Source organism: Bison bison, unplaced genomic scaffold (genome assembly GCF_000754665.1).
Source record: "Bison bison bison isolate TAMUID 2011002044 unplaced genomic scaffold, Bison_UMD1.0 scf7180017864064, whole genome shotgun sequence".
Taxonomy (NCBI): domain Eukaryota; kingdom Metazoa; phylum Chordata; class Mammalia; order Artiodactyla; family Bovidae; genus Bison; species Bison bison.
Genome location: NW_011494636.1, coordinates 3666197 through 3691026, shown reverse-complemented (window position 1 = coordinate 3691026; position 24830 = coordinate 3666197). Strand labels below are relative to the sequence as shown.

At 39.6% G+C, this 24830-nt stretch overlaps 1 protein-coding gene across 1 annotated transcript in view; it reads left to right on the top strand.

Annotated features, from left to right (window-relative positions):
* The window catches only part of F5 (coagulation factor V (proaccelerin, labile factor)), an 81281-nt gene that overhangs the window by 30503 nt on the left and 25948 nt on the right, over positions 1 to 24830 (top strand). The window contains exons 4-13 of the mRNA XM_010836696.1: positions 1629 to 1841; positions 3043 to 3186; positions 5756 to 5977; positions 7231 to 7396; positions 11943 to 12120; positions 14075 to 14174; positions 16091 to 16302; positions 16867 to 17017; positions 18924 to 19136; positions 20246 to 22649. Of these exons, the coding sequence (XP_010834998.1) occupies positions 1629 to 1841; positions 3043 to 3186; positions 5756 to 5977; positions 7231 to 7396; positions 11943 to 12120; positions 14075 to 14174; positions 16091 to 16302; positions 16867 to 17017; positions 18924 to 19136; positions 20246 to 22649 (4003 nt within the window). The remainder of the gene's footprint in view (positions 1 to 1628; positions 1842 to 3042; positions 3187 to 5755; positions 5978 to 7230; positions 7397 to 11942; positions 12121 to 14074; positions 14175 to 16090; positions 16303 to 16866; positions 17018 to 18923; positions 19137 to 20245; positions 22650 to 24830) is intronic.

The following is a 24830-nucleotide window of genomic DNA, read 5'->3' as shown; positions in this document are numbered from 1 at the left end:
TAGAGCTTCTCCATCTTTGGCTGCAAAGAATATAATCAATCTGATATCGGTGTTGACCATCTGGTGATGTCCATGTGTAGAGTCTTCTCTTGTGTTGTTGGAAGAGGGTGTTTGCTATGACCAGTGCCTTCTCTTGGCAAAACTCTATTAGCCTTTGCCCTGCTTCATTCTGTATTCCAAGGCCAAATTTGCCTGTTACCCCAGGTGTTTCTTAACTTCCTACTTTTGCATTCCAGTCCCCTATAATGAAAAGGACATCTCTTTTGGGTGTTAGTTCTAAAAGGTCTTGTAGGTCTTCATAGAACTGTTCAACTTCAGCTTCTTCAGCGTTACTGGTTGGGGCATAGACTTGGATTACTGTGATATTGAATGGTTTGCCTTGGAAACGAACAGAGATCATTCTGTCATTTTTGAGATTGCATCCAAGTACTGCATTTTGGACTCTTATTGATCATGATGGCTACTCCATTTCTTCTAAGGGATTCCTGCCCACAGTAGTAGATACAATGGTTATCTGAGTTAAATGCACCCACTCCAGTCCATTTTAGTTCGCTGATTCACAGAATGTCAACATTCACTCTTGACATCTCCTGTTTGACCACTTCCAATTTCCCTTGATTCATGGAGCTAAAATTCCAGGTTCCTATGCAATATTGCTGTTTACAGCATTGGACCTTGCTTCTATCACCAGTCACATCCACAGCTGGGTATTGTTTTTGCTTTGGCTCCATCCCTTTGTTCTTTCTGGAGTTATTTCTCCACTGATCTCCAGTAAGTAGCATACGGAATACTACTCAGCCATAAAAAAGAATGAAATAAGGTCATCAGTAGAAACATGGATGAACCTAGAGATTATCATACTAAGTGAAGTAAGTCAAACAGAGAAAGACAAATATGATATCACTTTTAGGTGAAAATCTAAAATATGATGCAAATGAACATTTTTACAAAATAGAAACAGCCTCACAGACATATAAAACAAGCTTATGTAACCCAAGGGGAAAGGGAGTGGGAGAAAAATCAATTAGGAGTTTGGGGTTAGCAGATACAAACTACTATATATAAAATTATTATGACAACAAGGTCCTACTGTATAGCACAGATAACTATTTTTAATATCCTTAATAAACTATAATGGAAAATAATATTTAAAAAGATATACATATGTAACAGAATCATTTTTTTATTCACCAGAAACTAATATAGCATTATAAATCAACTATACTTCAATAAAAAATTTAAGGATTTTAAAAATATTGGCTGTCTTGTCAAGTATCATAGAGAAGATACAGCTCATCCTCATATTCTCTGATGATTTCCTGATCAAAGGTTACTTACTTCTTTGATTAAATTTAAACAATAATTATTTAGACACACTGGAAAATTAACTTGCTAACCTTTAAATAATGTATAGTAACATTTCTTATTCACTTCAGATCACCATAGACTCAGAGTTTTCATAATTACACAGACACAGAAGTGGATCTAAGTGAATCTTTCCACATAATGAAGGTTTACTATAGAAAGGCACAAACATCTTCATTGAAAGCTTATGGTCCTGCAGATTTAAGAGTAGTGAAAAAGTCTCAGAAACTCTTCAGATGTTCTCATGGCTTTTACTTCTCCAGGTGCGTCTTACTCTGACCACACACTCCCCATGGAGAAGATGGATGATGCTGTAGCTCCGGGCCAAGAATATACCTATGAGTGGATTATCAGTGAGGACAGTGGGCCCACCCACGATGACCCTCCATGCCTCACACACATCTATTACTCCTATGTAAATCTGGTGGAGGACTTCAACTCTGGACTGATTGGACCTCTGCTTATTTGTAAGAAAGGTAAAAAAAATTCAATGCCAACAAAGATGTTGGACTAGTAAGGAGCACTGTCATGAAATGAGGTTTGAAAGTACCTTTCGATCTTTTCATAAATTAAGAGAAGGGTGCAGAAACCAGATCATTGTTTGACACTAATGTTTGAAGGGTAGAATCTTCTCTTTCTTCAATCCTTCCTTCATCTTGGTCCTGGGAGTCTCTCCCAAGTAAATCTTTGTCTGAGAGTATGTTCTGCTGCCATGCCCATATGATCTGTAACATTTACCTCAAGGCCAAGTCTTTTTGAAAGTATATAGCAGCCTACATACTCTGCTGAGAGTCCTTGGAAAGAATTTTGAATAATATACCTGAGGTTTGGGTTGGTAATTTGGTCTATAAATACACAAAACTCTAAGTTTCTTTCTTGTAAACAAGCTGAACACTTTGGGTGGTAGATTTCAAACACACTCAATTGACTTTATAAGAAATTTCATTGGCTGGGCTTCTTAAGGAGTAAGCTTGGATTATTTTACCCCAAAGAATTTATCCCATCTTTTATTAAAATAAACAACCACAACGAATTTCACTGTGGGAAGCCATATGATGGATTCACCACCTGTCTATCCAAATACACATACGAAACCTACATAATGTTCCTAATTCATTTATTCACTACACAAATACATATTTTCATTGCCTGGTATACAGAAGATACTGTGATGACACTGAAAAAGATTTTCAACTTATAAAAGTCTCTTATTTCATTTTATTATCAGCTGCATTTTTTCCCCTCATGAGAATAGATTAATCTTGACCCTCTCAACCAATTCTCTATTTCTCATTACAGATACTAGCAAGATGGCTCTATTAAACTTAGAGTGTGATGCTTTTACCAGATGAGCTATGGGACCTATATATTGACTTATTGACACTGGAAGAAATGGCTACTTTACTAAAGTCTTGACAGTCATCAAATGTTTTCTCTATGTGTCAGATCAAATTTACCTTTAAAGTCCCATTCCTCAAGGCTATCAGATGTCAGAGGGAAAAGGTGGTATCAGGATTTTAATAAGCATTCAATCATTATTACTTGATAGATGCTATTTTTTATAAGAATGTCTTACAGTAGACATCGGTGTGATTGGCTGCTTATCTAAAACACTGCCATCTAGGAATAGCTAGTCTTCTAACTTGGATGTTATTAAAACTATGTCTTTTTTCATAGGCACCCTAACTGAGGATGGAACTCAGAAAATGTTTGAGAAGCAACATGTACTGATGTTTGCTGTGTTTGATGAAAGTAAAAGCTGGAACCAGACATCATCCTTAATGTACACAGTCAATGGCTATGTGAATGGGACGATGCCAGGTAATACACAGGCTGTGTTGAAAAACTAGTTGAAGCATTCGTCCCATTGTTTCCCTAAGGCCCTAGGGAAGTTGACTATACTATTTTTTTTTTAACTTCTGATCTGAAAGGTCATGTAATCTAGTTTAGTAGTTGTCAAGATTTTATCATCCTATATAAAAACAAAAAACAACAACAAAAAACTAGCAAGTACAACAGACAAATTAGAAGCTAAGAGAATCATGTGATCTTACTAGATATCATGCTCTGAGCAGGTTTCACCTGCATTTCCAAGAAGACCTCCAGGATATCAGCTTGGTCTTCAGTGAATTGTGTGGTTCCTGCTGCACGGTGACCATACCTTCCTCCAGAGAGGAAGCCTTAGAGGACAGAATTCAAGGTCAATCCCTAGCAGGAAAGGTCAGCAGGAAGAATGCAATGAAGACATTTACAGTGAAGATGACTAGGAGACCAGGAGAAATATCCAGTACATGAAAATGCTACCAGCATTGCAAAAGACGATGAATGAGTAATATTCAATGACGTGGGATATTTTTCTCTTCATTTGCATTTCGACTCTTGTGAAAAAGCAAAATTATAACTATTGTTAAGAGAAAAAAATTGACCCCCATCTAAACCACCTCTGCTTCTCTCTGATAGAAATGACCTAGAATCAAAGATCCTGTGGAGGAAAAATGGGAGAAGTGAACATATTACTTTATTAAACAAACTATGCTTCAAAGCACTAAGCTTCTCAGAAGCTATTTTCTGTATCTGAAAATCACAAATGGCTTCTCTTACTAAAAATGAAACTCGTTAAGAGTTGAGGTCTGGATATTGCTTTTAAATTGTGTTCCCTTTCATTTGATTCCATCTTCCCAGTCAGGGCTTTATACTCACATGACTCTGGGTTTTGATTCAGAGTTTAAAAACTTTAGTTAACTGAGCACATCTGACCTCACACCTTGCTCACTTCTCTACCTTATTGTGTTTTTTTGGCAGTTAACTGTCTCAATGTACTTTCTTACAAAAATGGGTTAATCATCTATCCTGGTGCAGAGGGTACTCAAGAATGTTTTTTTACAGATAACATAGCGCATCTAGTACTATGGGCCTTAAGGGGAGTGGTCAAAAGAGAAACTGTATGTGTCCTGGCAGAGTAAATTGTCTGTGCAAATGCAGAGAAGAAGCCAAAGTAACCCATATGAAAAAAATAGCAATTAATAACTCTATGTGGGCATAGAATTTAAGAACTTATAGTTGAAAAAGAGTAGTTGGGGTTAAGAAGGGAGACATAGGGAAATGTCATTAGTAGAAACAGAAAAGTTAATGCTTGTTAAACTGCCTTATGGAGGAGTATAAATTGAAAAACTATGATAAATGCCAGCACAGATGTATATAAGGCTCAAACCAATATAAGCATTGATTTGAGATAGATAAATTCTTCCACCAAATCCTCCTACCTTCCAGCTTCTTGTTCTTACCCATGATACCAGGAAATGGTCTTGTTACAATGGTCTAAAACAGACAAGCCCTCATTCCCTCTTTGTGTGAGGGACTGAATCATGGCCCCACAATCTAATATCAAGTGATTATAGATCTGAAATGTAAAACCCAAGCCAAGGATAGAAGCCAAGGTTGGAATCTCCTGCAGAGCAGATTAGCATTTTCACGGTCACTGTGGGAGCAAAGAAGGAGCCAAACAGCTTTTGTCCTCAGTTCTCATTACTCCATCCATGAAACGCTCCCAGTGACCCAGTATAATGAGGACTTACCCGCTGCATATTAAGGAGGTCCTATAACACACAGAGTAACTCATTGCCTTGTCATTAAAATAATCAATCAGTGGGTAAAGAAACAGTGCATGCATGCTAAACCACTTCAGTCATGTCTGACTCTTTATGACCCCATGGACTGTAGCCCACCAGGCTCCTCTGTCCATGGGATTTTCCAGGCAAGTGCCCTGCTCCAGAGGATCTTCCCAACCCAAGGATCAAACCTCCATCCCTTACATCTCCTGCATTGTCAGGCGGGTTCTTTACCACTACTAGCACCACCTTGGAAGACCAAAGAAACAGTATAAACTCCTTAAAGTATCTTCACTTAAACTTGACCCCAAAACTCAGCCCTATTGGAGGTTTGGCCCTTAAACTCAGCCCTATTAGAGGCTCTGGCAACTCCAGCTGAGCCCAGGTTGGTTGTAGAGTGACCAACTACTCAGGCTTGCCCAGGGCTTTCTCAATTCTAAAATTGAAAGTTCTGTATTCTGGGACCCCTCTGTTCTTGGTAAACCAGAAGTGTTGGTCACCTACTTGCCTCTCTCTTTGGATCTTAGCAGTCCCTGTGTTTCTGAGCTAACATCCCCCATCTCTGGGCTCTTAGTACCACTTATTGCAATGAGTTGTGACTACTTGTTTGCTCATGACTCAGATGTCTGCTCTTCTAGGGAAGGTACCATAGTGGGAGTGTTTATACCCCCAGAATCTTGCATAAGGCCTGATGCAAAGCAGGTGCTCAAAATGTATCTGGTGAGTGAATTCTTTTATCACAGACTGCTGATGACCTGTGTTGGCCCCCATCTCTCCCTCAGATATAACAGTCTGTGCCCATGACCACATCAGTTGGCATCTGATTGGAATGAGCTCTGGGCCAGAACTGTTCTCCATCCATTTCAATGGTCAGGTCCTGGAGCAGAACCATCATAAGATCTCAGCCATCACTCTCGTCAGCGCCACGTCCACAACCGCAAACATGACCGTGAGCCCTGAGGGAAGGTGGACCATAGCTTCTCTCATCCCCAGACATTTTCAAGGCAAGAAATTCCTCCACAAGTCTTGCTTATGAATGTAGGATCCTTCTTTCTTCCTACCTAGGCACTAACTCTCTCATTCTCCTTACAAGCTGCCCACGCTCCAGACATAACATTTCTTGGTCCTCAAAAACAAAATTTAGATACTTTGCTCTTAGACTTATAACTTGTTAGTTGGGGATGGAGGAAGTAGAAAAATTGACAAATATTTTAAAAAATGATGCAAAAGCCAACAAGATCTCTACTTCCTTGAAAGGAGAAAAGAGGAAGGAAACAAAAACATATCTGCAGATATTCTTTCTTGGGGTATTCAATATGCAGCTAAAGGAAAAGAAGTAGATGTTGGAGCCAGTCAAACTTCTGTAAATTTATAGAAAGACCAAGTTATAGACAGTGAAAAAGTTTTAACATGAAAAGATTGTCTTTCATAACAAGACGAGCACAAAGCCTTGCCCACAGAGGAACTCAGTGGATGTGTATTGACTGGAAAAAACAGAATCTAACCAGCTGAGGATTTTAAAGGACATCAGTGAATTCTGGTGGGAAAAAAAATCAACTTAGGTTGTTATATGCTGTCAGGTAAACAAAATAATGCTCTATTGCACATTGTTGCTTTAAAACTGTTAGGAGAAAGATTTCTGTACATAATAGTAAATATCACTATAGGAAATCATTGTGTTACCAAAATAATGTGTATAAAAGCAAGACATACAAAAAAGAGACACTTCTGGGATCATTTCAGTTTTTGTTCAAACTGAGTGGTCAAAATTATATTTGAAGTAATGAATTGTCACAATATTCCTAGAAGATAGAGTCCCAAATAACAATGAAATAATAAAACTAACATTACTGAGTTTAAGTACTTTTGTCTTTTTACAATTTCATACAGTATATATTAGTATTAATATTATCTTAATTTTACAAACAGATGATAGGAAAAATGAGAAATTGACAAGATCTAAGTCATAAAGTTTTAAGAGTCTGGAAATTACACAAAATTTTTCTCCCTTGAGAAGTACAAAGAAAACCTTTCCAATTTTTTCCCCCTAACCCATCCTCTCTCTTTCCTTTGCTTTTTATTCTTGCCTTCCTCACTGTACTAAAATAGTTTCAAACCAAAATATTCAAAAGTTTTCTAAGTACTATATTCACTGTTATTACTGAAAACTTCCACAAATTTATTTAAAAGATTTGCATTTCTATCAGCCTTAATGTCTTCTCTCAAATTCTTCCATTTCCCTTACGTTCTAACTCAGCTGGGATGCAGGCTTACATAGACATTAAAAACTGTGCAAAGAAAACCAGAAATCCTAAGAAACTAACTCGAGACCAGAGGCGGCACATTAAGAGATGGGAATACTTCATTGCTGCAGAGGAAGTCATTTGGGACTATGCACCTATAATACCAGCAAACATGGACAAGTGAGTTTGGAGGGGTTCTTACTACTGTGCAAATGTTCATGACACGGTCTATAGGGTCCTAGATTCATAGAGTCCTAGATCCATAGGGTGAAATGTCATGAGTTGACAGCTTTCAAGGAAATACGTGTATTGGATTTCATTTTCAAGTCAATCTGAAATTACTCCATACTCACCAAGAGAACTCAGCATGATAATAACTATAGTCATAGGAACAACAACAATAATAATAGCAGCTACCACTTGTTGAATGCTTCCTATTGCCAAGCAGTGTGGTAAACCTTTCTAAGAGCTTTAACTCCACAATTAGAAACAGCTCTTATTTATTTTAGAGATTAGGAAATGGGAGAGCTGGATTAAGAAAATTAGAAATTCAAATAGCTCTTAAACACTTGAAAAACACTCAAGCTCACTCAAGAGAGATATGCAAATTATTAACAAACTTCTGTGGAATACTATTTTTCACCTATTATCAGACTCACAAGTTCAGATGATATAATCTAGTAGCAAGACTGTAGGAAACAAGCTCTATCATGTATTACTGGTGAAAGAGTGAACTGGAAAACCATTCTAGAAGATAATTTGGCAGCATGTATTAAAATTACAAATGCATGTATCTTTTGACCCAGCAATCCCACTCTGGGAATTTACTATATAGATTCATATATTTGCTTACAGGTGAAATGATGTACTGGATGTTCACAGCTGCATTGTTAGTAGTAGCAAAGGCTTGGAAACAACCTATGCAAGTGAAAGTTGCTCAGTCGTGTCTGACTCTTTGTGACCCCATGGACTGTAGCCCACCAAGATCCTCCTTCCATGGGATTTCCCAGGCAAGAATACTGGAGTGGGTTTCCATTTCCTCCTCCAGGGAATCTTCCAGACCCAGGGATTGAACCTGGGTCTCCTGCATTGCAGGCAGATTCTTTACCATCTGAGATACCAGGGAAGCCCTGAAACAGCCTATAATGTCCCTCAATAGGAATGTATGAGTATATTCACACAATACTAGGCGTCTGTTTTAAAAAGGAGGCAAACATTCTCTCTCTACTAATACAAAAGTTCTCCAAGAGATATTTTTTAATTAATAAGTCGAGGGAACAAGATAGTAGAACAGCAAATTCCCCTACTTGTATCCCCCACCAAGGGGATACCACAAAAATACAAAGGAACACAAGAGACTACTACAAACAATATATACCAATAAATTGGATAAGTAGCAGAAAGGGAAAACGGTCCTAGAAATACGCACTCCACCAAGACTGAATCAAAAAGAAACAGAAAACCTGAACAGATCAACAAGTAAGAAGATCAAATCAGTAATCAAAAACCTTGAAATAAAAGAAGCCCAGAACCAGATGGCTTCACAAGTATATCATACATGAATCCTCAAACTCTTCCCAAATATTAAAGAGTAGGGAACACTTCCAAACTTATTTTACAAGGGCAGCATTACTCTTATACCAAAGCTAGATAAGGACATTATAAGAAAAAAATTACAGGCCAATATCCTTGATGAACATAAATGCCAAGTTATCAAAATATTAGTAAGCTGAATTCAATACCACATTGACATTATCATAAACTATGATCACACCTCCTGATTTCAAACTATATCACAAAGCTATAGTTATCAAACAGCATAATAATGTCATAAAAACAGACACATAGACCAAATGAACAGAAGCAAGGACTCAGAATAAATATATGCATGTATAGTCAATTAATCTTTGACAAGGTCACTAAGCATACACAATGGGGAAAGGATAGTCTCTTCAATAAATAATGGTGGGAAAACTGGATATCCACATGCAAAAGAATAAAATTATACCCTTAGCTTATTACATACAACATATACAAAAGCTAAGTAAAAATAAATTAAAAACTTAAATGTAATATCTGAAACCATAAAACTCCTGGAAGAAAACAAAACAAAGAAGCTCTTTCACATTGGTCTCAGCAATGATTTTTTTGACTATGACACCAAAAGCATAGGGTAACAAAAGCAAAAATAAACAAGCAGAGCTACATCAAACTGAAAAACTTCTGCAAAACAAACAACAAAATGAAAAGGTAACCTACAGAATGGGAGAAAATATCAGCAAACCATGTATCTGATAACAGGTTAATAGCCAAAATACTGGGTTGGCCAAAAAGTTTATTCAGGTTTTTCCACACTATAAAAGGAACTCATGTAATTCAATGGCAAAATAAACAAATGAAAACAGCCTGATTAAAAAATGGGCACAGGACTTAAACTGACATTTTCCCTACAGAAAACATACAAATGGCCAATAGGTATATGAAAAGGTGTCCAGCATCACTAATCATCAAGGAAAAATCATATCCTTGATGAGATATCACCTCACACCTGTGAGGATGACTAGCACGCAAAAGAGGTAACAAGTATTGATGAGGGCACAGAGAAAAGGGAGTCCTTGTACACTGCTGATGAAAATATAAATTGGTGCAGCCTTTATGGAAAACAGGCTTCCCTGGTGGCTCAGACGGTAAAGAAACTGCCTGCAATGCAGGAGACATAGGTTCAATCCCTGGGTCAAGAAGACCCCCTGGAGAAGGGAATGGCAACCCACTCCAGTATTCTTGCCTGGAGAATCCCCATGGACAGAAGAACCTGAAAGTCCATGGGGTTGTAAAGAGTCAGACACAACTGAGTGACTAACACTTTTACTTGTGGAAAATAGTAAGGAACTTCCTCAAAAAATTAAAAATAGAATTACTGTATGATTCTGCAATCTCACTTCTGGGTATATATCCAAAGGAAATGTAGTATATCCTACCAAAGAGATGCCTATACTCCCATGTCCACTGCAAGTGCTAATCATGATAGCTTAAACGTGGAAACAACCTAAGTGCCTATCAGTGGAGATTATATGTGTATGTATGTTACAATTATACGTGTAATAATTGCATAGTATTCAGCCTTAAAAAAGAAGGAAATCCTGCCATGTGCAATAATATGGATGAACCCGCAGGACATTAGGCTAAGTGAAACATTCCAGACACAGAATGACGTATGCAGAATCTAAAGTTGAACTCATAGAAGCAGAGAGTATAGTGGTGGTTGCCAGGGGCTGAGAGGGTAGGGGGAATGGGAGAAGTTGATCAAAGTATACCAGTTTTCAGTTTTAAAATGAATGAGATCTGGAGACCTAATATAGAGCATAGTATATTAACTAAAGTTAGTAACACCATAGCTAAGAACATTGTATTATATTCTTGAAATTTGTTAACACAGTAGATCTTAAGTGTTATCAAAATTAAAAAAATAAGCAACTAGGTGAGGTCACAGAGTGGTTATTAGCTTGATTGCGGTAATCTCATGTACTCATATACAAATCATTATGTTGTAAATCTCAGATACATACATTTCTCAGTTATATTTCAATAAAGTCAGAAAATGCAACAAAAAATTCAAGGTATGGTACAGAATATGCAAATAGCTGCTTTTTGTTAGAGGCATGAGAGGAAAAGAATAGTTATATCTGCAAGTCATATTTGCATAAAGATGCTCTGGAATTATCTACTTGAACTGAATACAAATGAGTATTTAGGAAAGGCAGGAAGAGTTAGGGAAGTGGGGTTAAGAAAAAAAAAATCCAGATTGCTCTGTAGCAGCAATCAGTGCTTTTTATTGTATATAATAAATCCATAAAATGCATAAACTCTATTATGGAACTCTGCTTTTACAAACAAAGGCAATAAAAAGGACCAAGGGGGAAAGTAGTTCATGTTATCTCCCCTAAATCATTTATTGCAGTAGCTACAGAAGACAGGTGAAGGCAGTTGGTTTTCAGTTGGCACCAGGACTGGGTGGATAGTAGAAGGGATAGCCCAACAGTACAGAACTATGTTTAATAAAGACAGTAGAAACTTCCCAGAGTGGGAATGTGTTCTTTTAGAGATGGAGAAATACCTGGAAAGCCAATTGCTTGTTGTTTTAGTCACCAAGTTGTGTCTGACTCTTTTGCAACCCTATGGACTGTAGTCCATCAGGCTTCTCTGACCGTGGAATTTTCCAGACAAGAATACTGGAGTGGGTTGCCATTTCTCTCCAGGGGATCTTCCCAACCCAGGCATCAAATCCACACCCCCTTCATTGGCAGGCAGATTCTTTACCACTGAAATTCTTAGCCATCATGGGAGCCCTTAGGAAAGCCAACAGGATACTATAAATTAAGTGATACTTAAGAACAATTCATAGTGTATCTTATCCTTTCATCCAGGTAGACCTTTCAGAGATAGCTACTCTAGAAACCGGAGAGATAGGAAGATGTAAGTAGCTGCTTCTAACCAAGATTATGACTTCATCAGTGGTGGAGGAGACAGATCAGAGGTTTCCAGTTTTCCAACTAGAGAGAAGATATCAGGACTTTGCAAATCACATTAAGGTTTTCCTCCCTGCCCCCCCAAGAAAACTAGCATTTTATCTAATTCAAGAACAGAACTTCTAAACATAGACTCCCATCCTATTGAGTTCTCTACTTGAGAAAAATATTTAATCTTTTAAACTTTATTTCACTTTAAGAAAATACAGATCTCTGCATTTGGATAATTTCTCAAACCGAATTGGAAAACATTATAAGAAGGTTGTCTACAAACAGTACCAAGATGACTCCTTCACCAAACGCCTGGAGGATCCCAGTAGTGAAGGAGATGGGATCTTGGGCCCTATTATCAGAGCCCAGGTCAGAGACACACTGAAAGTAAGTAACAGAAATACAGAATCATGGAAGAACTTGAATAGTGAAAAACAGATGATAAGTACTGGTTATTTATTTTTTTTAACGTGTCCATGTAATTTTGAATTCAAATGTGGTTTTAAATCTTTTTCGTATTTGCGTTTATTATAGCCTATCTCATAATACAAATCATCTAAAATAGTTGATCAGATTATAAAGGAATAAACCAAGGAGCCGATGTAACTGGGGTGAAGGATAATGTGGGGACAAAGAAAATAAAGCCAAGGATAAGTATGATGAAACACATATCATATGCTCCTATAATGTCTGCAAATTTTGTCCTAGGCTTTCTAGCAGCCAAAATAAACAGGTAAATAGGTCAGGCAAGATTCACAATAGTCATAAAAGAAGTACAATTTCCCCTGTTATTGAGACTTAGAGAAAGTTAGCCTATGGATGCTTAAAAAGAGCGTGCTGTGTGATGTGGTAGACGCAATCCTTGACCTATCTACAACTGGTATGATAAATGTAAAAGCTGCATGGCTTTTTATTTAATTATATTTATTTTTAATTGATTGATGATTCTTTACAATATTGGTTTGATTTGTTTTTGGAGGCCTCGGGGTCTTCTGCTATCATTTAGAGGTTACTCTGTAGGAGTTGTTCCATATTTTCATGAGTTTTTGATGTATTTGTCGGGGGGGCAGGTGATCTCCCTGCTTACTCCTTGGCCATCTTCTTCCACTTCCTAAAAGTTGCATAGATTTTCAAAATGTTTCTCATTATAGCTGAGAGCATAACCAAATTGAATGAAAACAATTCATCAATGTGGTCTAAGCATGTAGTTCTCTGATGACTGGTCTCTGATGAAAGTAAATTTTGATATGTGTCAGGAACACTGAGTGTTCCTCAGGCTGGTTTCTTTACATGTTGTATCATGTCATCACCTTATCTTTTGGTAAGAACTAGACATCAGAGAATTAAAAGTTGCAATCCTTGGCTAGATTCTAGGATGAACATAATCTGCAGATTAAAGATGACCCGAATGCTTTAGCAAGCAACCAAGTAGAAGATAAGATTAATGTTGTTTTTTTAGATTAAGGAGGCTAATTAGGACTCCTGTGTGATGAAGCTGCTTCCTTCATCTCTTCATGGAAATGAACTAAGAGGATATCTTGCAGACAAAGCCAATTCTGTTCATTAAAAAATAAATAACCAAAGGGCAGAAAACCACCTTTCTCCTGTTTCTCTCTTCCTTCCCTCATTTCTGATCCCTTTTAGGTGCTCTTAGAAAGTATAAAGATGCCTCATTGGAAATTCAAAATCTGGCTATTTGCTATGCCCTGTCAAGAAGATGTTTTGTGAGGGACTTCCCTGGTAGTCCAGTAGCTACGACTCTGCACTTCCAGTGCAGAGGACCCGGGTTCAATCCCTGGTCAGGGAACTAGAGTCCATGTGCCACAACTAAGAGTTTGAATGCTGCAGTTGTAAGACTATATGCCTAGAAGATTGAAGATCCTACAGGCCCCATCTAAGACCTGGTGCAGCCATGTAAATAATGAATAAATATTAAAAAAAAAATAAGAAGATGGCATCAAGGACAAGGGTTTGGGAGATCTGGCAGACTGGAGAAGGGAAGGAGCAGATTCAAAGGCAGATGTGGTCCAAGCCAAAAGGAGAGAGAAAGGGAGATGGGGCTCAACTTGGAGAGGGTGATGTACTGTGAGGAAAACGTCACTTCTAAAATCAAACTTCTCTTTCCATTTTCCACCTTACTATGTAAGTGGAACTCTCTCAAATGCATCTGTCGGGTGATGGGAAGAGGTTGCCCCTCACATACACAGTTATTAGTTTGCATTCACATAAAGACACAAACACACATACGCACCATGCAACAAGTAAATACGCAAAGCTAGCATTGTCTATTCTCATGATTGACCTTAAATCCTGAAATAATGGATTTGAATTAATTTTGTAGATCGTGTTCAAAAATATGGCCAGCCGCTCCTACAGCATTTACCCTCACGGTGTGACATTCTCTCCTTATGACAATGAAGTAAACTCTTCCTCAACCTCAGGTTTGAATCTTTCACGTCTACTGAATGAAATACTGACCTCTGAGAGACTGTCATATTGTCCCACTGTCCTTCTTGCCTGTTAGTATAACTTGTACCGTCAGATGGTATACATGTAGTGTGTGTGCTAAGTTGCTTCAGTGTCTGACTCTTTGTGACCCTAATGACTATAGCCTTCCAGGCCCCTCTGTCCATGGGATTCTCCAGGCAAAAATACTGGAGTGGGTTGTCATGCCCTCCTCCAGGTGATCTTCCCGACCCAGGGATGGAACCCGCGTCTCCTGTGTCTCCTGCATTGACAGGCAGGTTCTTTACCCCTAGTGCCGCCTGGGAAGCCCCCAATATACATGTAGGGGTATCCTCAGAATCACAACCAAACACTGCTTACTTCAGGGAGTTTGTTTATTCTGATGACTACAAAGTATGGTGTCCTTTGTTAGTGTAATAAGAGGCCTCAAGTGGACCAATATCTAATAGCTACAAGCTATCCAGAATAAAATGTGGAAAATTCTGAAAGAGATGGGAATACCAGACCACCTGACCTGCCTCTTGAGAAACCTATATGCAGGTCAGGAAGCAACAGTTAGAACTGGACATGGAACAACAGACTGGTTCCAAATAGGAAAAGGAGTACATCAAGGCTGTATATTGTCACCCTGCTTATTTGACTTATATGCAGAGTACTGGGCTGGAAGAAGCACAAGCTGGAATCAAGATTGCCGGGAGAAGTATCAATAACCTCAGATATGCAAATCACACCATCCTTATGGCAGAAAATGAAGAGGAACTAAAAAGCCTCTTGATGAAAGTGAAAGAGGAGAGTGAAAAAGTTAGCTTAAAGCTCAACATTCAGAAAACTAAGATCATGGCATCTGGTCCCATCACTTCATGGGAAATAGGTGGGGAAACAGTGCAAAGAGTCAGACTTTATTTTTTAGGGCTCCAAAATCACTGCAGCTGATGATTGCAGCCATGAATTTAAAAGACGCTTACTCCTTGGAAGGAAAGTTATGACCAACCTAGATAGCATATTCAAAAGCAGAGATGTTACCTTGTCCACAAAGGTTCATCTAGTCAAGGCTATGGTTTTTCCAGTGGTCATATATGGATATGAGAGTTGGACTATAAAGAAAGCTGAGCGCCGAAGAATTGATGCTTTTGAACTGTGGTGTTGGAGAAGACTCTTGAGAGTCCCTTGGACTGCAAGGAGATCCCACCAGTCCATCCTAAAGGAGATCAGTCCTGGGTATTCATTGGAAGGACTGATGCTGAAACTCCAACACTTTGGCCACCTCATGTGAAGAGTTGATTCATTAGAAATGACCCTGATGCTAGGAGGGATTGGGGGCAGGAGGAGAAGGGGACAACAGAGGATGAGATGGCGGGATGGCATCACCGACTCGATGAACATGAGTTTGAGTAAACTCCGGGAGTTGGTGATGGACAGGGAGGCCTGGCATTCTGTGATTCATGGGGTTGCAAAGAGTTGGACACGACTGAGTGACTGAACTGACTGATCCAGAGTTCTGGACATCTCCCAGGAGGCTCAGTGTAAAGAATATGCCTGCCAATGCAGGAGCCTCAGGAGACACAGGTTCAATCCCTGGGTCAGGAAAATCCACTGGAGGAGGTAATGGCAGCCCACTCCAGTATTCTTGCCTGGAAAATCCCATGGTCGGAAGAGCCTGGTGGGCTACAGTCTATAGGGTTGTAAAAGAGTCACATATGACTTAGAGACTAAACAGCAACACCAATTCAAAGTTCTATCAAATGGAGCTTAATATAAAGAGAATATCCCTTTCTCAACACTGATTCTATTGAGAGCTCAATTATTTTAAATTACTCATTCATTTTTTACTTATTTTTTCCATGAAATAATTTTGAAAATCAAAACCAATTTTAAATATACTTTTTTTTAGGCAGCAACACCATGATCAGAGCAGTTCGACCAGGGGAAACCTACACTTATAAGTGGAACATCCTAGAATCTGATGAACCCACAGAAAATGATGCTCAGTGCTTAACAAGACCATACTACAGTAATGTGGACATCACAAGGGACCTTGCTTCTGGACTGATAGGGCTTCTTCTAATTTGTAAGAGCAGATCCTTGGATAGACGAGGCATACAGGTATTTTGTCCCTGAAGTAACCTTTCAGAAATTGAGAACTTCTGATGGGAATAGAGTAGTTCTCATTGGTAAATAACGGGGCTTTTGCGTCTGAAGAACAGAAAATATTTGTAGTCCCTTTTTAGCGTGAATGTAACAAGGCTTATTCCTTTAGTTACTTTATTGTCTTATTTATTTCTTAGATAAGTCTTACATGGACTCTATTGGAGAAGACAAGTCTACAGTGCTATAACAGTACTTTTCGTTTGTTTCAAATTCCAGATCTGTCCATACTGGCTACATGATAAACAAGTCACTTGGTTTCTCTTAATTTTTTCCTTTCATCAAAACAGTATTATTCCTTCCTAAAATTTTTACAGAGCTGTTTCAGGGCTCAGTGAGACATCACCTGGTAAAAGTGACTCTCACAAGGGCTTTGTTCACAGTGGGTTCACAGATGTCTGAATTTGTGGCTCCTCGGGCCCCGAGCGAGACCTGTGTGCCTTTAGTTTCTGAGAACTCAGTGTTGTAGGTAATCCTTAGGCCAGGATGCTAATCACTGCACACAGCACTTTTATCCTCCAGAGGGCAGCAGACATTGAGCAGCAGGCTGTGTTTGCCGTGTTTGACGAGAACAAGAGCTGGTACATTGAGGACAACATCTACAAGTTTTGTGAAAATCCTGAGAAAGTGAAACGTGATGACCCCAAGTTTTATGAGTCAAACATCATGAGTAGTAAGTCGGAGGCCTCTTTTTGTCCATCAGTTTTTTATTCCTGTGGCTGAAGTGTGACTGTATCAAGAGGCAGAGGTGTGAATTAGAATCCACTCACCTCTTAGTCTCACTTCCAGTCCAGGAATTTGGTGATGAAATTACTGGGTGATAAAGAACTCTTTTTATAGCAAGAGGTCAATGCTTGTTATCCTTAGACACCCTGTTGGTTTCCTGCTTCCAATACATGTGTGTGTGTGTGTCTGGGTGTGTGTGTGGGTGTGTGAGCACATGTGCATGAACACATGCTCTGAGCAGGGAAGAACAGGGTGAAGGGTGGGGGTAGCTGAGGGAAGAGGCCTTGGTCAAAGGTATCTGAGGATTTTAGACTGGGTGCAAGGTGAATAGTCTTTATGCCCAGGGCAGAAACAAGGTAAATGATCTAAAGCTAGACTCAAATCAAACTAAGCAAAATGCAAACAGGGAGCCAAGAGTCTTAGAAAGCCAATCCATGAAGAGGTTTGAAGTGAGCAGTAAGAAGTACAGAACAGAAAGAATAATCTGAGTCAGGATTCAGCAGGCTTTTCTGTAATTTTAAAGTCCGTGCTCAAAGCCACTGCTATGGGAAGTCTGGGAGAAATTTCACTGAGCCAGCTGGAAGCAAACTTCTCCACAAGGGTCAGGGTCCCTTTCCTCAGAGCTGGGAGTTACTGTACTCATTTTCTCTCATAAGTAATCACAGAAAGGAGGACAATTTCTCCACAGTCTGTTCATATAATTGCAGATGACTGACAGTTGATGATTATTAGAACTGGCAGTTACCAGGAAAATAACTCTGAACAGGGAGTCAGCCTCAGCTTTTTTTGCTTAATTTCATTTTGGCAGCAAACCTGTCATAGTTCTAGACCAGTGCTGTCCATTTGAAATTATATATGAGCCATAAATACAATTTAAAATTTTCTAGTAGACATATTAACATTAAAGAGAGAAAGGTGAAGTTTGTTTTAGTAATGTTTTATTTAATATTTTGCAAGTATTATTTAAACATATACTCAATATTAAAATTAAAGAGATTTACTTTATTTCTTGCTAAGTCTTGGAAATCCAGTGTGTACTTTATACTCACAGCACATCTGAATCCAGATTATCCATATTTCAAGTGCCCAATAGTCACTAGTGGCTAGTTGCTACCACATTAGTGCAGCTATAGATCATTTAGAAAAGCTTCCAGAATCAGGTACAAAGTAAAAACACATTAGGTCAGCTGTGTGATAAGTATTTAAGTGCTCACTAGTGCCAGGCATTATACTAGGATGAGGGTTATTGTGGTAACCCTGGCAGACATAGACCCTGCCCTCATAGAAATCATCTGTGATTTTATTCACATGCTTAGTATATAAGTAAATACTGATACTGCCTAAAAATGTATCCCATTGAAAGAGAATGAAAATGTCTGAACTTGATAGCTGAGTGCAAACTAGAGATTATATAAATGCTAAGATGGAGCAATAAAAACTGAAAAATATGCTAAATAGACTTCGTTTTTAGGGATAATTACTTGTATTCAATAGCTAATGCTTTAAGAATTTGACTTTCTTATGTTATGCTTTTTCTCCAGGTAAAATTACTCTAGATAATATTCTAAGTTGACTCTCAGAATATCTTTGAAAGCAGACCTAGAGTATAAAATATACACTTAACGAATGAATAAATCAATGTGAATGAAGGCTTTGTTTTTATCCTGACCTTTCTCCCTTGGCTAACTTTAAAGAATAAGTTCTCATTTGAAAAGTCTGTGTTTGATGTTCAATCTGGTAAAGCTTATCCCATATAATCACTAAGACACAACCAGAGTATCATTGGGTTATCATTAGCCACATTTCCTCTTGTTGGTATAGGCCTGATGTTTTAACAGATTTCACTCTTCCAGCTATTAACGGCTATGTGCCTGAGAGTATACCCATACTAGGGTTCTGCTTTGATGACACTGTCCAGTGGCACTTCTGCAGTGTGGGAACCCAGAATGACATTTTGACCATTCACTTCACTGGGCACTCATTCATCTATGGAAAGAGGCACGAGGACACCTTGACCCTTTTCCCCATGCAGGGGGAATCCGTGACTGTCACAATGGATAACGTTGGTAAGACTTGGATATTTAGAGGGGATCCTCTGCTCTGCCTGGTCTGCTGCAGCTCTTCAGACTACCACGCTTCCTGGGCTTCTCTCTCTGATTCCTGGTGGGCTTTCCTTTCAATACTATTCATGATTTCTGTTGGGAGAATTGATTACTCAAATGGGTCCAGTCCTTTTATGTGCATTTCATTTATCCTTCTCTGGGCTAAGTGAATGTCATTGCAATATGTGCCAAATGCCTAGGACTCAGTAGACAATCAACATGTTATATCTATGGAAGACTTGCCAGGAAATCACATACCATTTCAAAGAGATTCAATATTGTCTTGGATCCACTTGAATTATTTATTCCTTAGAAATACCTAGATGTTTCTTATTTCTTGGGAAACAATAGAAACAAAAGAAACAATAAGATGTTTCTTATTTCATCATCTTTCACCTAACTTCAGCTCTCTAACAAAATGTGCAACTCACAAGAGCTTTGATATTCAGACCATTTCATTCTTGGGCTTCCCAGGTAGCTCAGTGGTAAAGAACCCGCCTGCCAATGCAGGAGACATAAGAGACCTGGATTTGATCCCTGAGTTGGGAAGATCCCCCTGGAGAAGGGCATGGTAACCCACTCCAGTATTCTTGCCTGAAGAATTCCGTGGACAGAGGAACCTGGCAGGCTATAGTCCATAGGGTCGCACAGAGTTGGACATGACTGAAGTGACTTAGCATACATGCACATTTCATTCTTGATTCATCTCTTTTTGAATATATTCTAAAACAGGGATTCTCAAACTATTTGTGCTGAAAGTTTTTTCTCCCTAATTTGCACCCACCAATACTTTGGGTCCATATTCTGTCAAATAAGATCAATGTACTGATCACATGGCTGGATGTCATGGAAATGTCAGATTGCAAAAAGGTTTCCTATACTCTTTCCTCTCGATTTCATTCCTTATGTCACTGTGGAACAGTAACCAGCAGTTCACAGATCAGTTATGGTCCACAGACCACAGTATCCCTGATGAAAGTTCACTGGAAATTATCTGCTACAATGGACCATAGAGTTTTTAATATCTTTTTCTGTCCTCAGAGTTCTCTATTCTGTTTGTTTCTTTTTTGTAGGAACTTGGATGTTAACCACCATGAATTCCAATCCAAGAAGCAAAAAACTACGGCTGAGGTTCAGGGATGCTAAGTGTATCCGGAATGATGATGATGACTCCTATGAGATTATATATGAACCTTCAGGATCTACAGCCATGACTACAAAGAAAATTCATGATTCTTCAGAAATCGAAGATGAAAATGATGCTGACTCTGATTACCAGGACGAACTGGCTTTAATACTAGGTCTTAGGTCATTCAGAAATTCATCACTGAATCAGGAGAAAGATGAGCTCAATCTTACCGCCCTAGCTCTGGAGAAAGACTCTGAATTCATTCCTCCAAGTGCCAACAGATCTCTTGGTTCAAATTCTTCTTCCCCAAGTCATGTTAGTAGGCTTATTGCCAACAACTTTGCAGAATCTCTGAAAACTCTTCTGCACCTGGAAGCCCCTGCAGCTGGTTCCCCCCTGGAACACACTGGCTTAGATAAGAACTCAGCTCTCAACCCTCCCATGGCAGAGCATTCCAGCCCTTATTCTGAAGACCCTAGAGAAGATCGTCCACTCTCAGATGTCACAGGGATAAGCCTACTTCCATTTGGCACAGGATTCAAAAATCGAAAACCTGCCAAACATCAAAGATTCCAGGTAGGAAGAGGCCAAGCAGCAAAGCATAAGTTCTCCCAGACGCGATTCCCAGCACATAAAACCAGGACACGTTTAAGCCAAGACAACTCTTCTTCTTCCAGAATGGGGCCCTGGGAGGACATTCCCAGTGATCTGTTACTCTTACAACAAAAGGATCCATATAAGATTCTGAATGGAGAATGGCATTTGGTTTCTGAGAAAGGCAGTTATGAAATAATCCAAGATGCTAATGAAAACAAGACTGTTAATAAGTTGCCAAACAGCCCCCAGAATGACTCAAGGACTTGGGGAGAAAACATCCCTTTCAAAAACAGTCATGGAAAGCAGAGGGGCCACCCAACATTTTTGGTAACTAGACGTAAACCTCTACAAGACAGACAGGATAGAAGAAATAGTAGATTGAAGGAAGGCCTTCCATTAATTAGGACACGAAGAAAGAAAAAGGAAGAAAAGCCTGCATACCATGTTCCTCTATCTCCAAGGAGTTTTCATCCTCTGAGAGGAGAGGTCAATGCCTCATTTTCAGACAGAAGACATAATCATTCATTGTTACTCCATGCGTCCAATGAAACATCTCTTTCCATAGACCTCAATCAGACATTCCCCTCTATGAATCTTAGCCTTGCAGCCTCACTTCCTGACCATGACCAGACCTCACCAAATGACACCACCAGTCAGACCAGCTCCCCTCCAGATCTTTATCCGACAGTGAGCCCAGAGGAACACTATCAAATATTCCCTATTCAAGACTCTGATCCAACACATTCTACTACAGCCCCCAGTAACAGATCTCCTGATCCAACACATTCTACTACAGCCCCCAGTAACAGATCTCCTCCCACACAGCCCAGCCAGATACCCAACTATGACCTAAGAAACAGGGCCATCCCTACTGATGTGAGTCAAATTTTCCCTTCCTTGGAACTCGAAGTCTGGAAGACAGCTACCTCTCTAGACCTCAGTCAACCATCCATCTCCCCAGACCTTAGCCAGATGGCCCTTTCCCCAGACCCCGGCCAGGAGTCTCTCTCTCCAGACCTTGGCCAGACGTCCCTCTCTCCAGACCTCAGCCAGGAGTCTCTCTCCCCAGACCTTGGCCAGACAGCCCTTTCCCCAGACCCCAGCCAGGAGTCTCTCTCTCCAGACCTTGGCCAGACGTCCCTCTCTCCAGACCTTGGCCAGGAGTCTCTCTCCCCAGACCTTGGCCAGACAGCCCTTTCCCCAGACCTCAGCCAGGAGTCTCTCTCTCCAGATCTTGGCCAGACACCCCTCTCTCCAGACCTCAGCCTGGAGTCTCTCTCTCCAGACCTCAGCCAGCTTGATCTCAAGCAGACATCACCTCCTCTAGATCTTAATCAGACATCCCACACTTCTGAATCAAGTCAGTCATTGCCTCTTCCAGAATTTGGTCAGACTTTCCCTAATGCAGATATTGGTCAGATGCCATCTCCTCCACCAGACTCTACACTAAATAACACTTTTATACCAGAAGAATTTAATCCGCTGGTTGTAGTAGGCCTCAGTAGAGATGATGGAGATTATATTGAAATTATTCCAAGGCAGAAGGAAGAGAGCAGTGAAGAAGACTATGGTGAATTTGAGTTTGTAGCCTATAATGACCCTTACCAAACTGATCTTAGGACAGATATCAACTCCTCCAGAAATCCTGACAACATTGCAGCGTGGTACCTCCGCAGCAACACTGGAAACAGAAAATATTATTACATTGCAGCTGAAGAAATATCCTGGGATTATTCAAAATTTGTGCAAAGGTTTGACCAGTTCTTATATTTTCATTTTTTGCACTAATGCTAAAAAAAGTAATTATAACAGTCTAAGAAAATGATTTTGGACAAATCACTCTAAGATAACTTAGTTCCCCTATATAGTGCAACTTGGCTTATACTCTTTTCCATTGTCAATTCCAAGATAAGCTTTTCTACTTCAGGTGACATCTGGACAACACAAGAGCCATCACTGTGAGAAGTCTTTGATATGGTGTATTTAAATCAGCATCCTCCTCTCTCTTCTTTTCTCATCAAAGATGTTCCTACTCCTTCTTGCTCCAGTGCAGAGCCCAATCTATCAATGTTGTTGCTGTTTAGTTGCTAAGTCATGTCTGACTCTTTGTGATCCCATAGACTATAGTTTTCCAGGCTCCTCTGTTCATGGGATTTCCTAGGCAGAATACTGGAGTGGGTTGCCATTTCTTCCTCCAGAGATCTTCCTCACCTAGGGATTGAAACTGCATCTCCTGTGTCTCCTGCTTTGGTAGGCAGATTCTTTACCACTAGCACCACCTGGGAAGTGACTTATCAATAGCTATAGGATAATCAATATGATTTCACTGAAGTTGGCTTCACATCTAAATTTGTGATGTAGAAATCTCCTTTTGCCATTACTTAACAAAAACATTTTTTAATTGTTTACTGATCAGTATGAAGTATATACCATCTTGGTGAAGATTAAGTCAAATTCCATGTGATTCCAGTTGCAGAGGTCAAGGGTATAAAGTAGCTTAGAAGCAAAAAGCAAGTTTATACCCTCGATTGAGCCATTCATTAGATTATGATTCATCTTGATTGGAACTTTTATTTTAACTTGGTTTATAGCATCACTCACCCACTCCAGTGTTCTTGCCTGGAGAATCCCAGGGACAGGGGAGCCTGGTGGGCTGCCATCTATGGGGTCACACAGAGTCGGACACGACTGAAGTGACTTAGCAGCAGCATAGCATCACTCAGTTAATAAGTCTTTGTGTGTGTGTGTGTGTGTGTGTGTGTGTGTTCAGTCGTGTCTGATTCTTTGTGACCCCATGGACTGTAGCCCACTAGGCTCCTCTCTCCATGGAATTCCCTAGGCCAGAATACTGGGGTGGGTTGCCATGCTCTCCTCCATGGGATCTCCCCGACCCAGGAATTGAACTTGCATCTCTTATGTCTCCTACATGACGAGCAGGTTCTTTACCACTAGTGCCACCTGGGAAGTCCAATAACTCCTTAACGAGGGCTTATTCTCTCCTAGGCATTGTGCTAAGTGCGGAGACAATAAAAGAGAATATAAACGCACACGACTCCTGCTCTCACTAGACACATTGTGTCTAGTCGGGCAGGTAGATATGAACCAAGTGCTCATATAAATAAATGTCAAAAAAATAACCATGATGAAGACCAATAAGGAAAAGTGGTCGATGGTGATATGAGAAGTGGCAAGTCTGACTGAGAAAGTGATGTTTGAGTTGAGACCTGAAAGTGAACAGGAGGTGGAGAGGGGAGAGCATTCTAGACAGAGAGAACAGCATGATGAAGGCCCTGGGGAAGGAGGAAGCCCTGGGACTGAGGGCCTCTGTAGCTGGAGCTCAAGATGAGCATGTGTGCTAAGAAAGTGTTTGGCTAGCTCTGTAGAGATAAGATATTACTAGGCTTTGTGGGCCCTGGGAAGAATTTTGATGTTTTTCAAAGAGCAGTAAGAAACCCTTCAAAAGTTTTAAGCCACTCCTAGTTGATTGGGATATTTGCAGTCTTTTTAACAAGGAGTTATACCAAGTGGGCCCCAAGATCTGCTTCAGCTCTAACATTTTAGGGTTCTAGCCACTTTTCAACCATAGAGTTGAAGGAGTTGATGCAATTTTGTAAGTGGATTGACTTACAACAGAGAGTTTTTAATGGCTTGACATGCATTTTTTAAAGTTAGTTTTCATTTTAATTTGCTCAAGTGTGGAAAACCACATTGGACTGGGTTCTATATTCTGGGATGACAATATAGAAAAAGAAGAGAAAGGGGTACAAGAAGCAACTACAAACTCTTGGGGATAACTGATGACATGGTAGCTGATGGCCATATTTATACTGTCCAAATATAGCCCATAGCTTTCACAAAAGCTAGTTGTTACCCTAATAAATTAAAATCAAAGTGCAACTAGAGTAAGCAAACACCACACATGGTGTGATTCA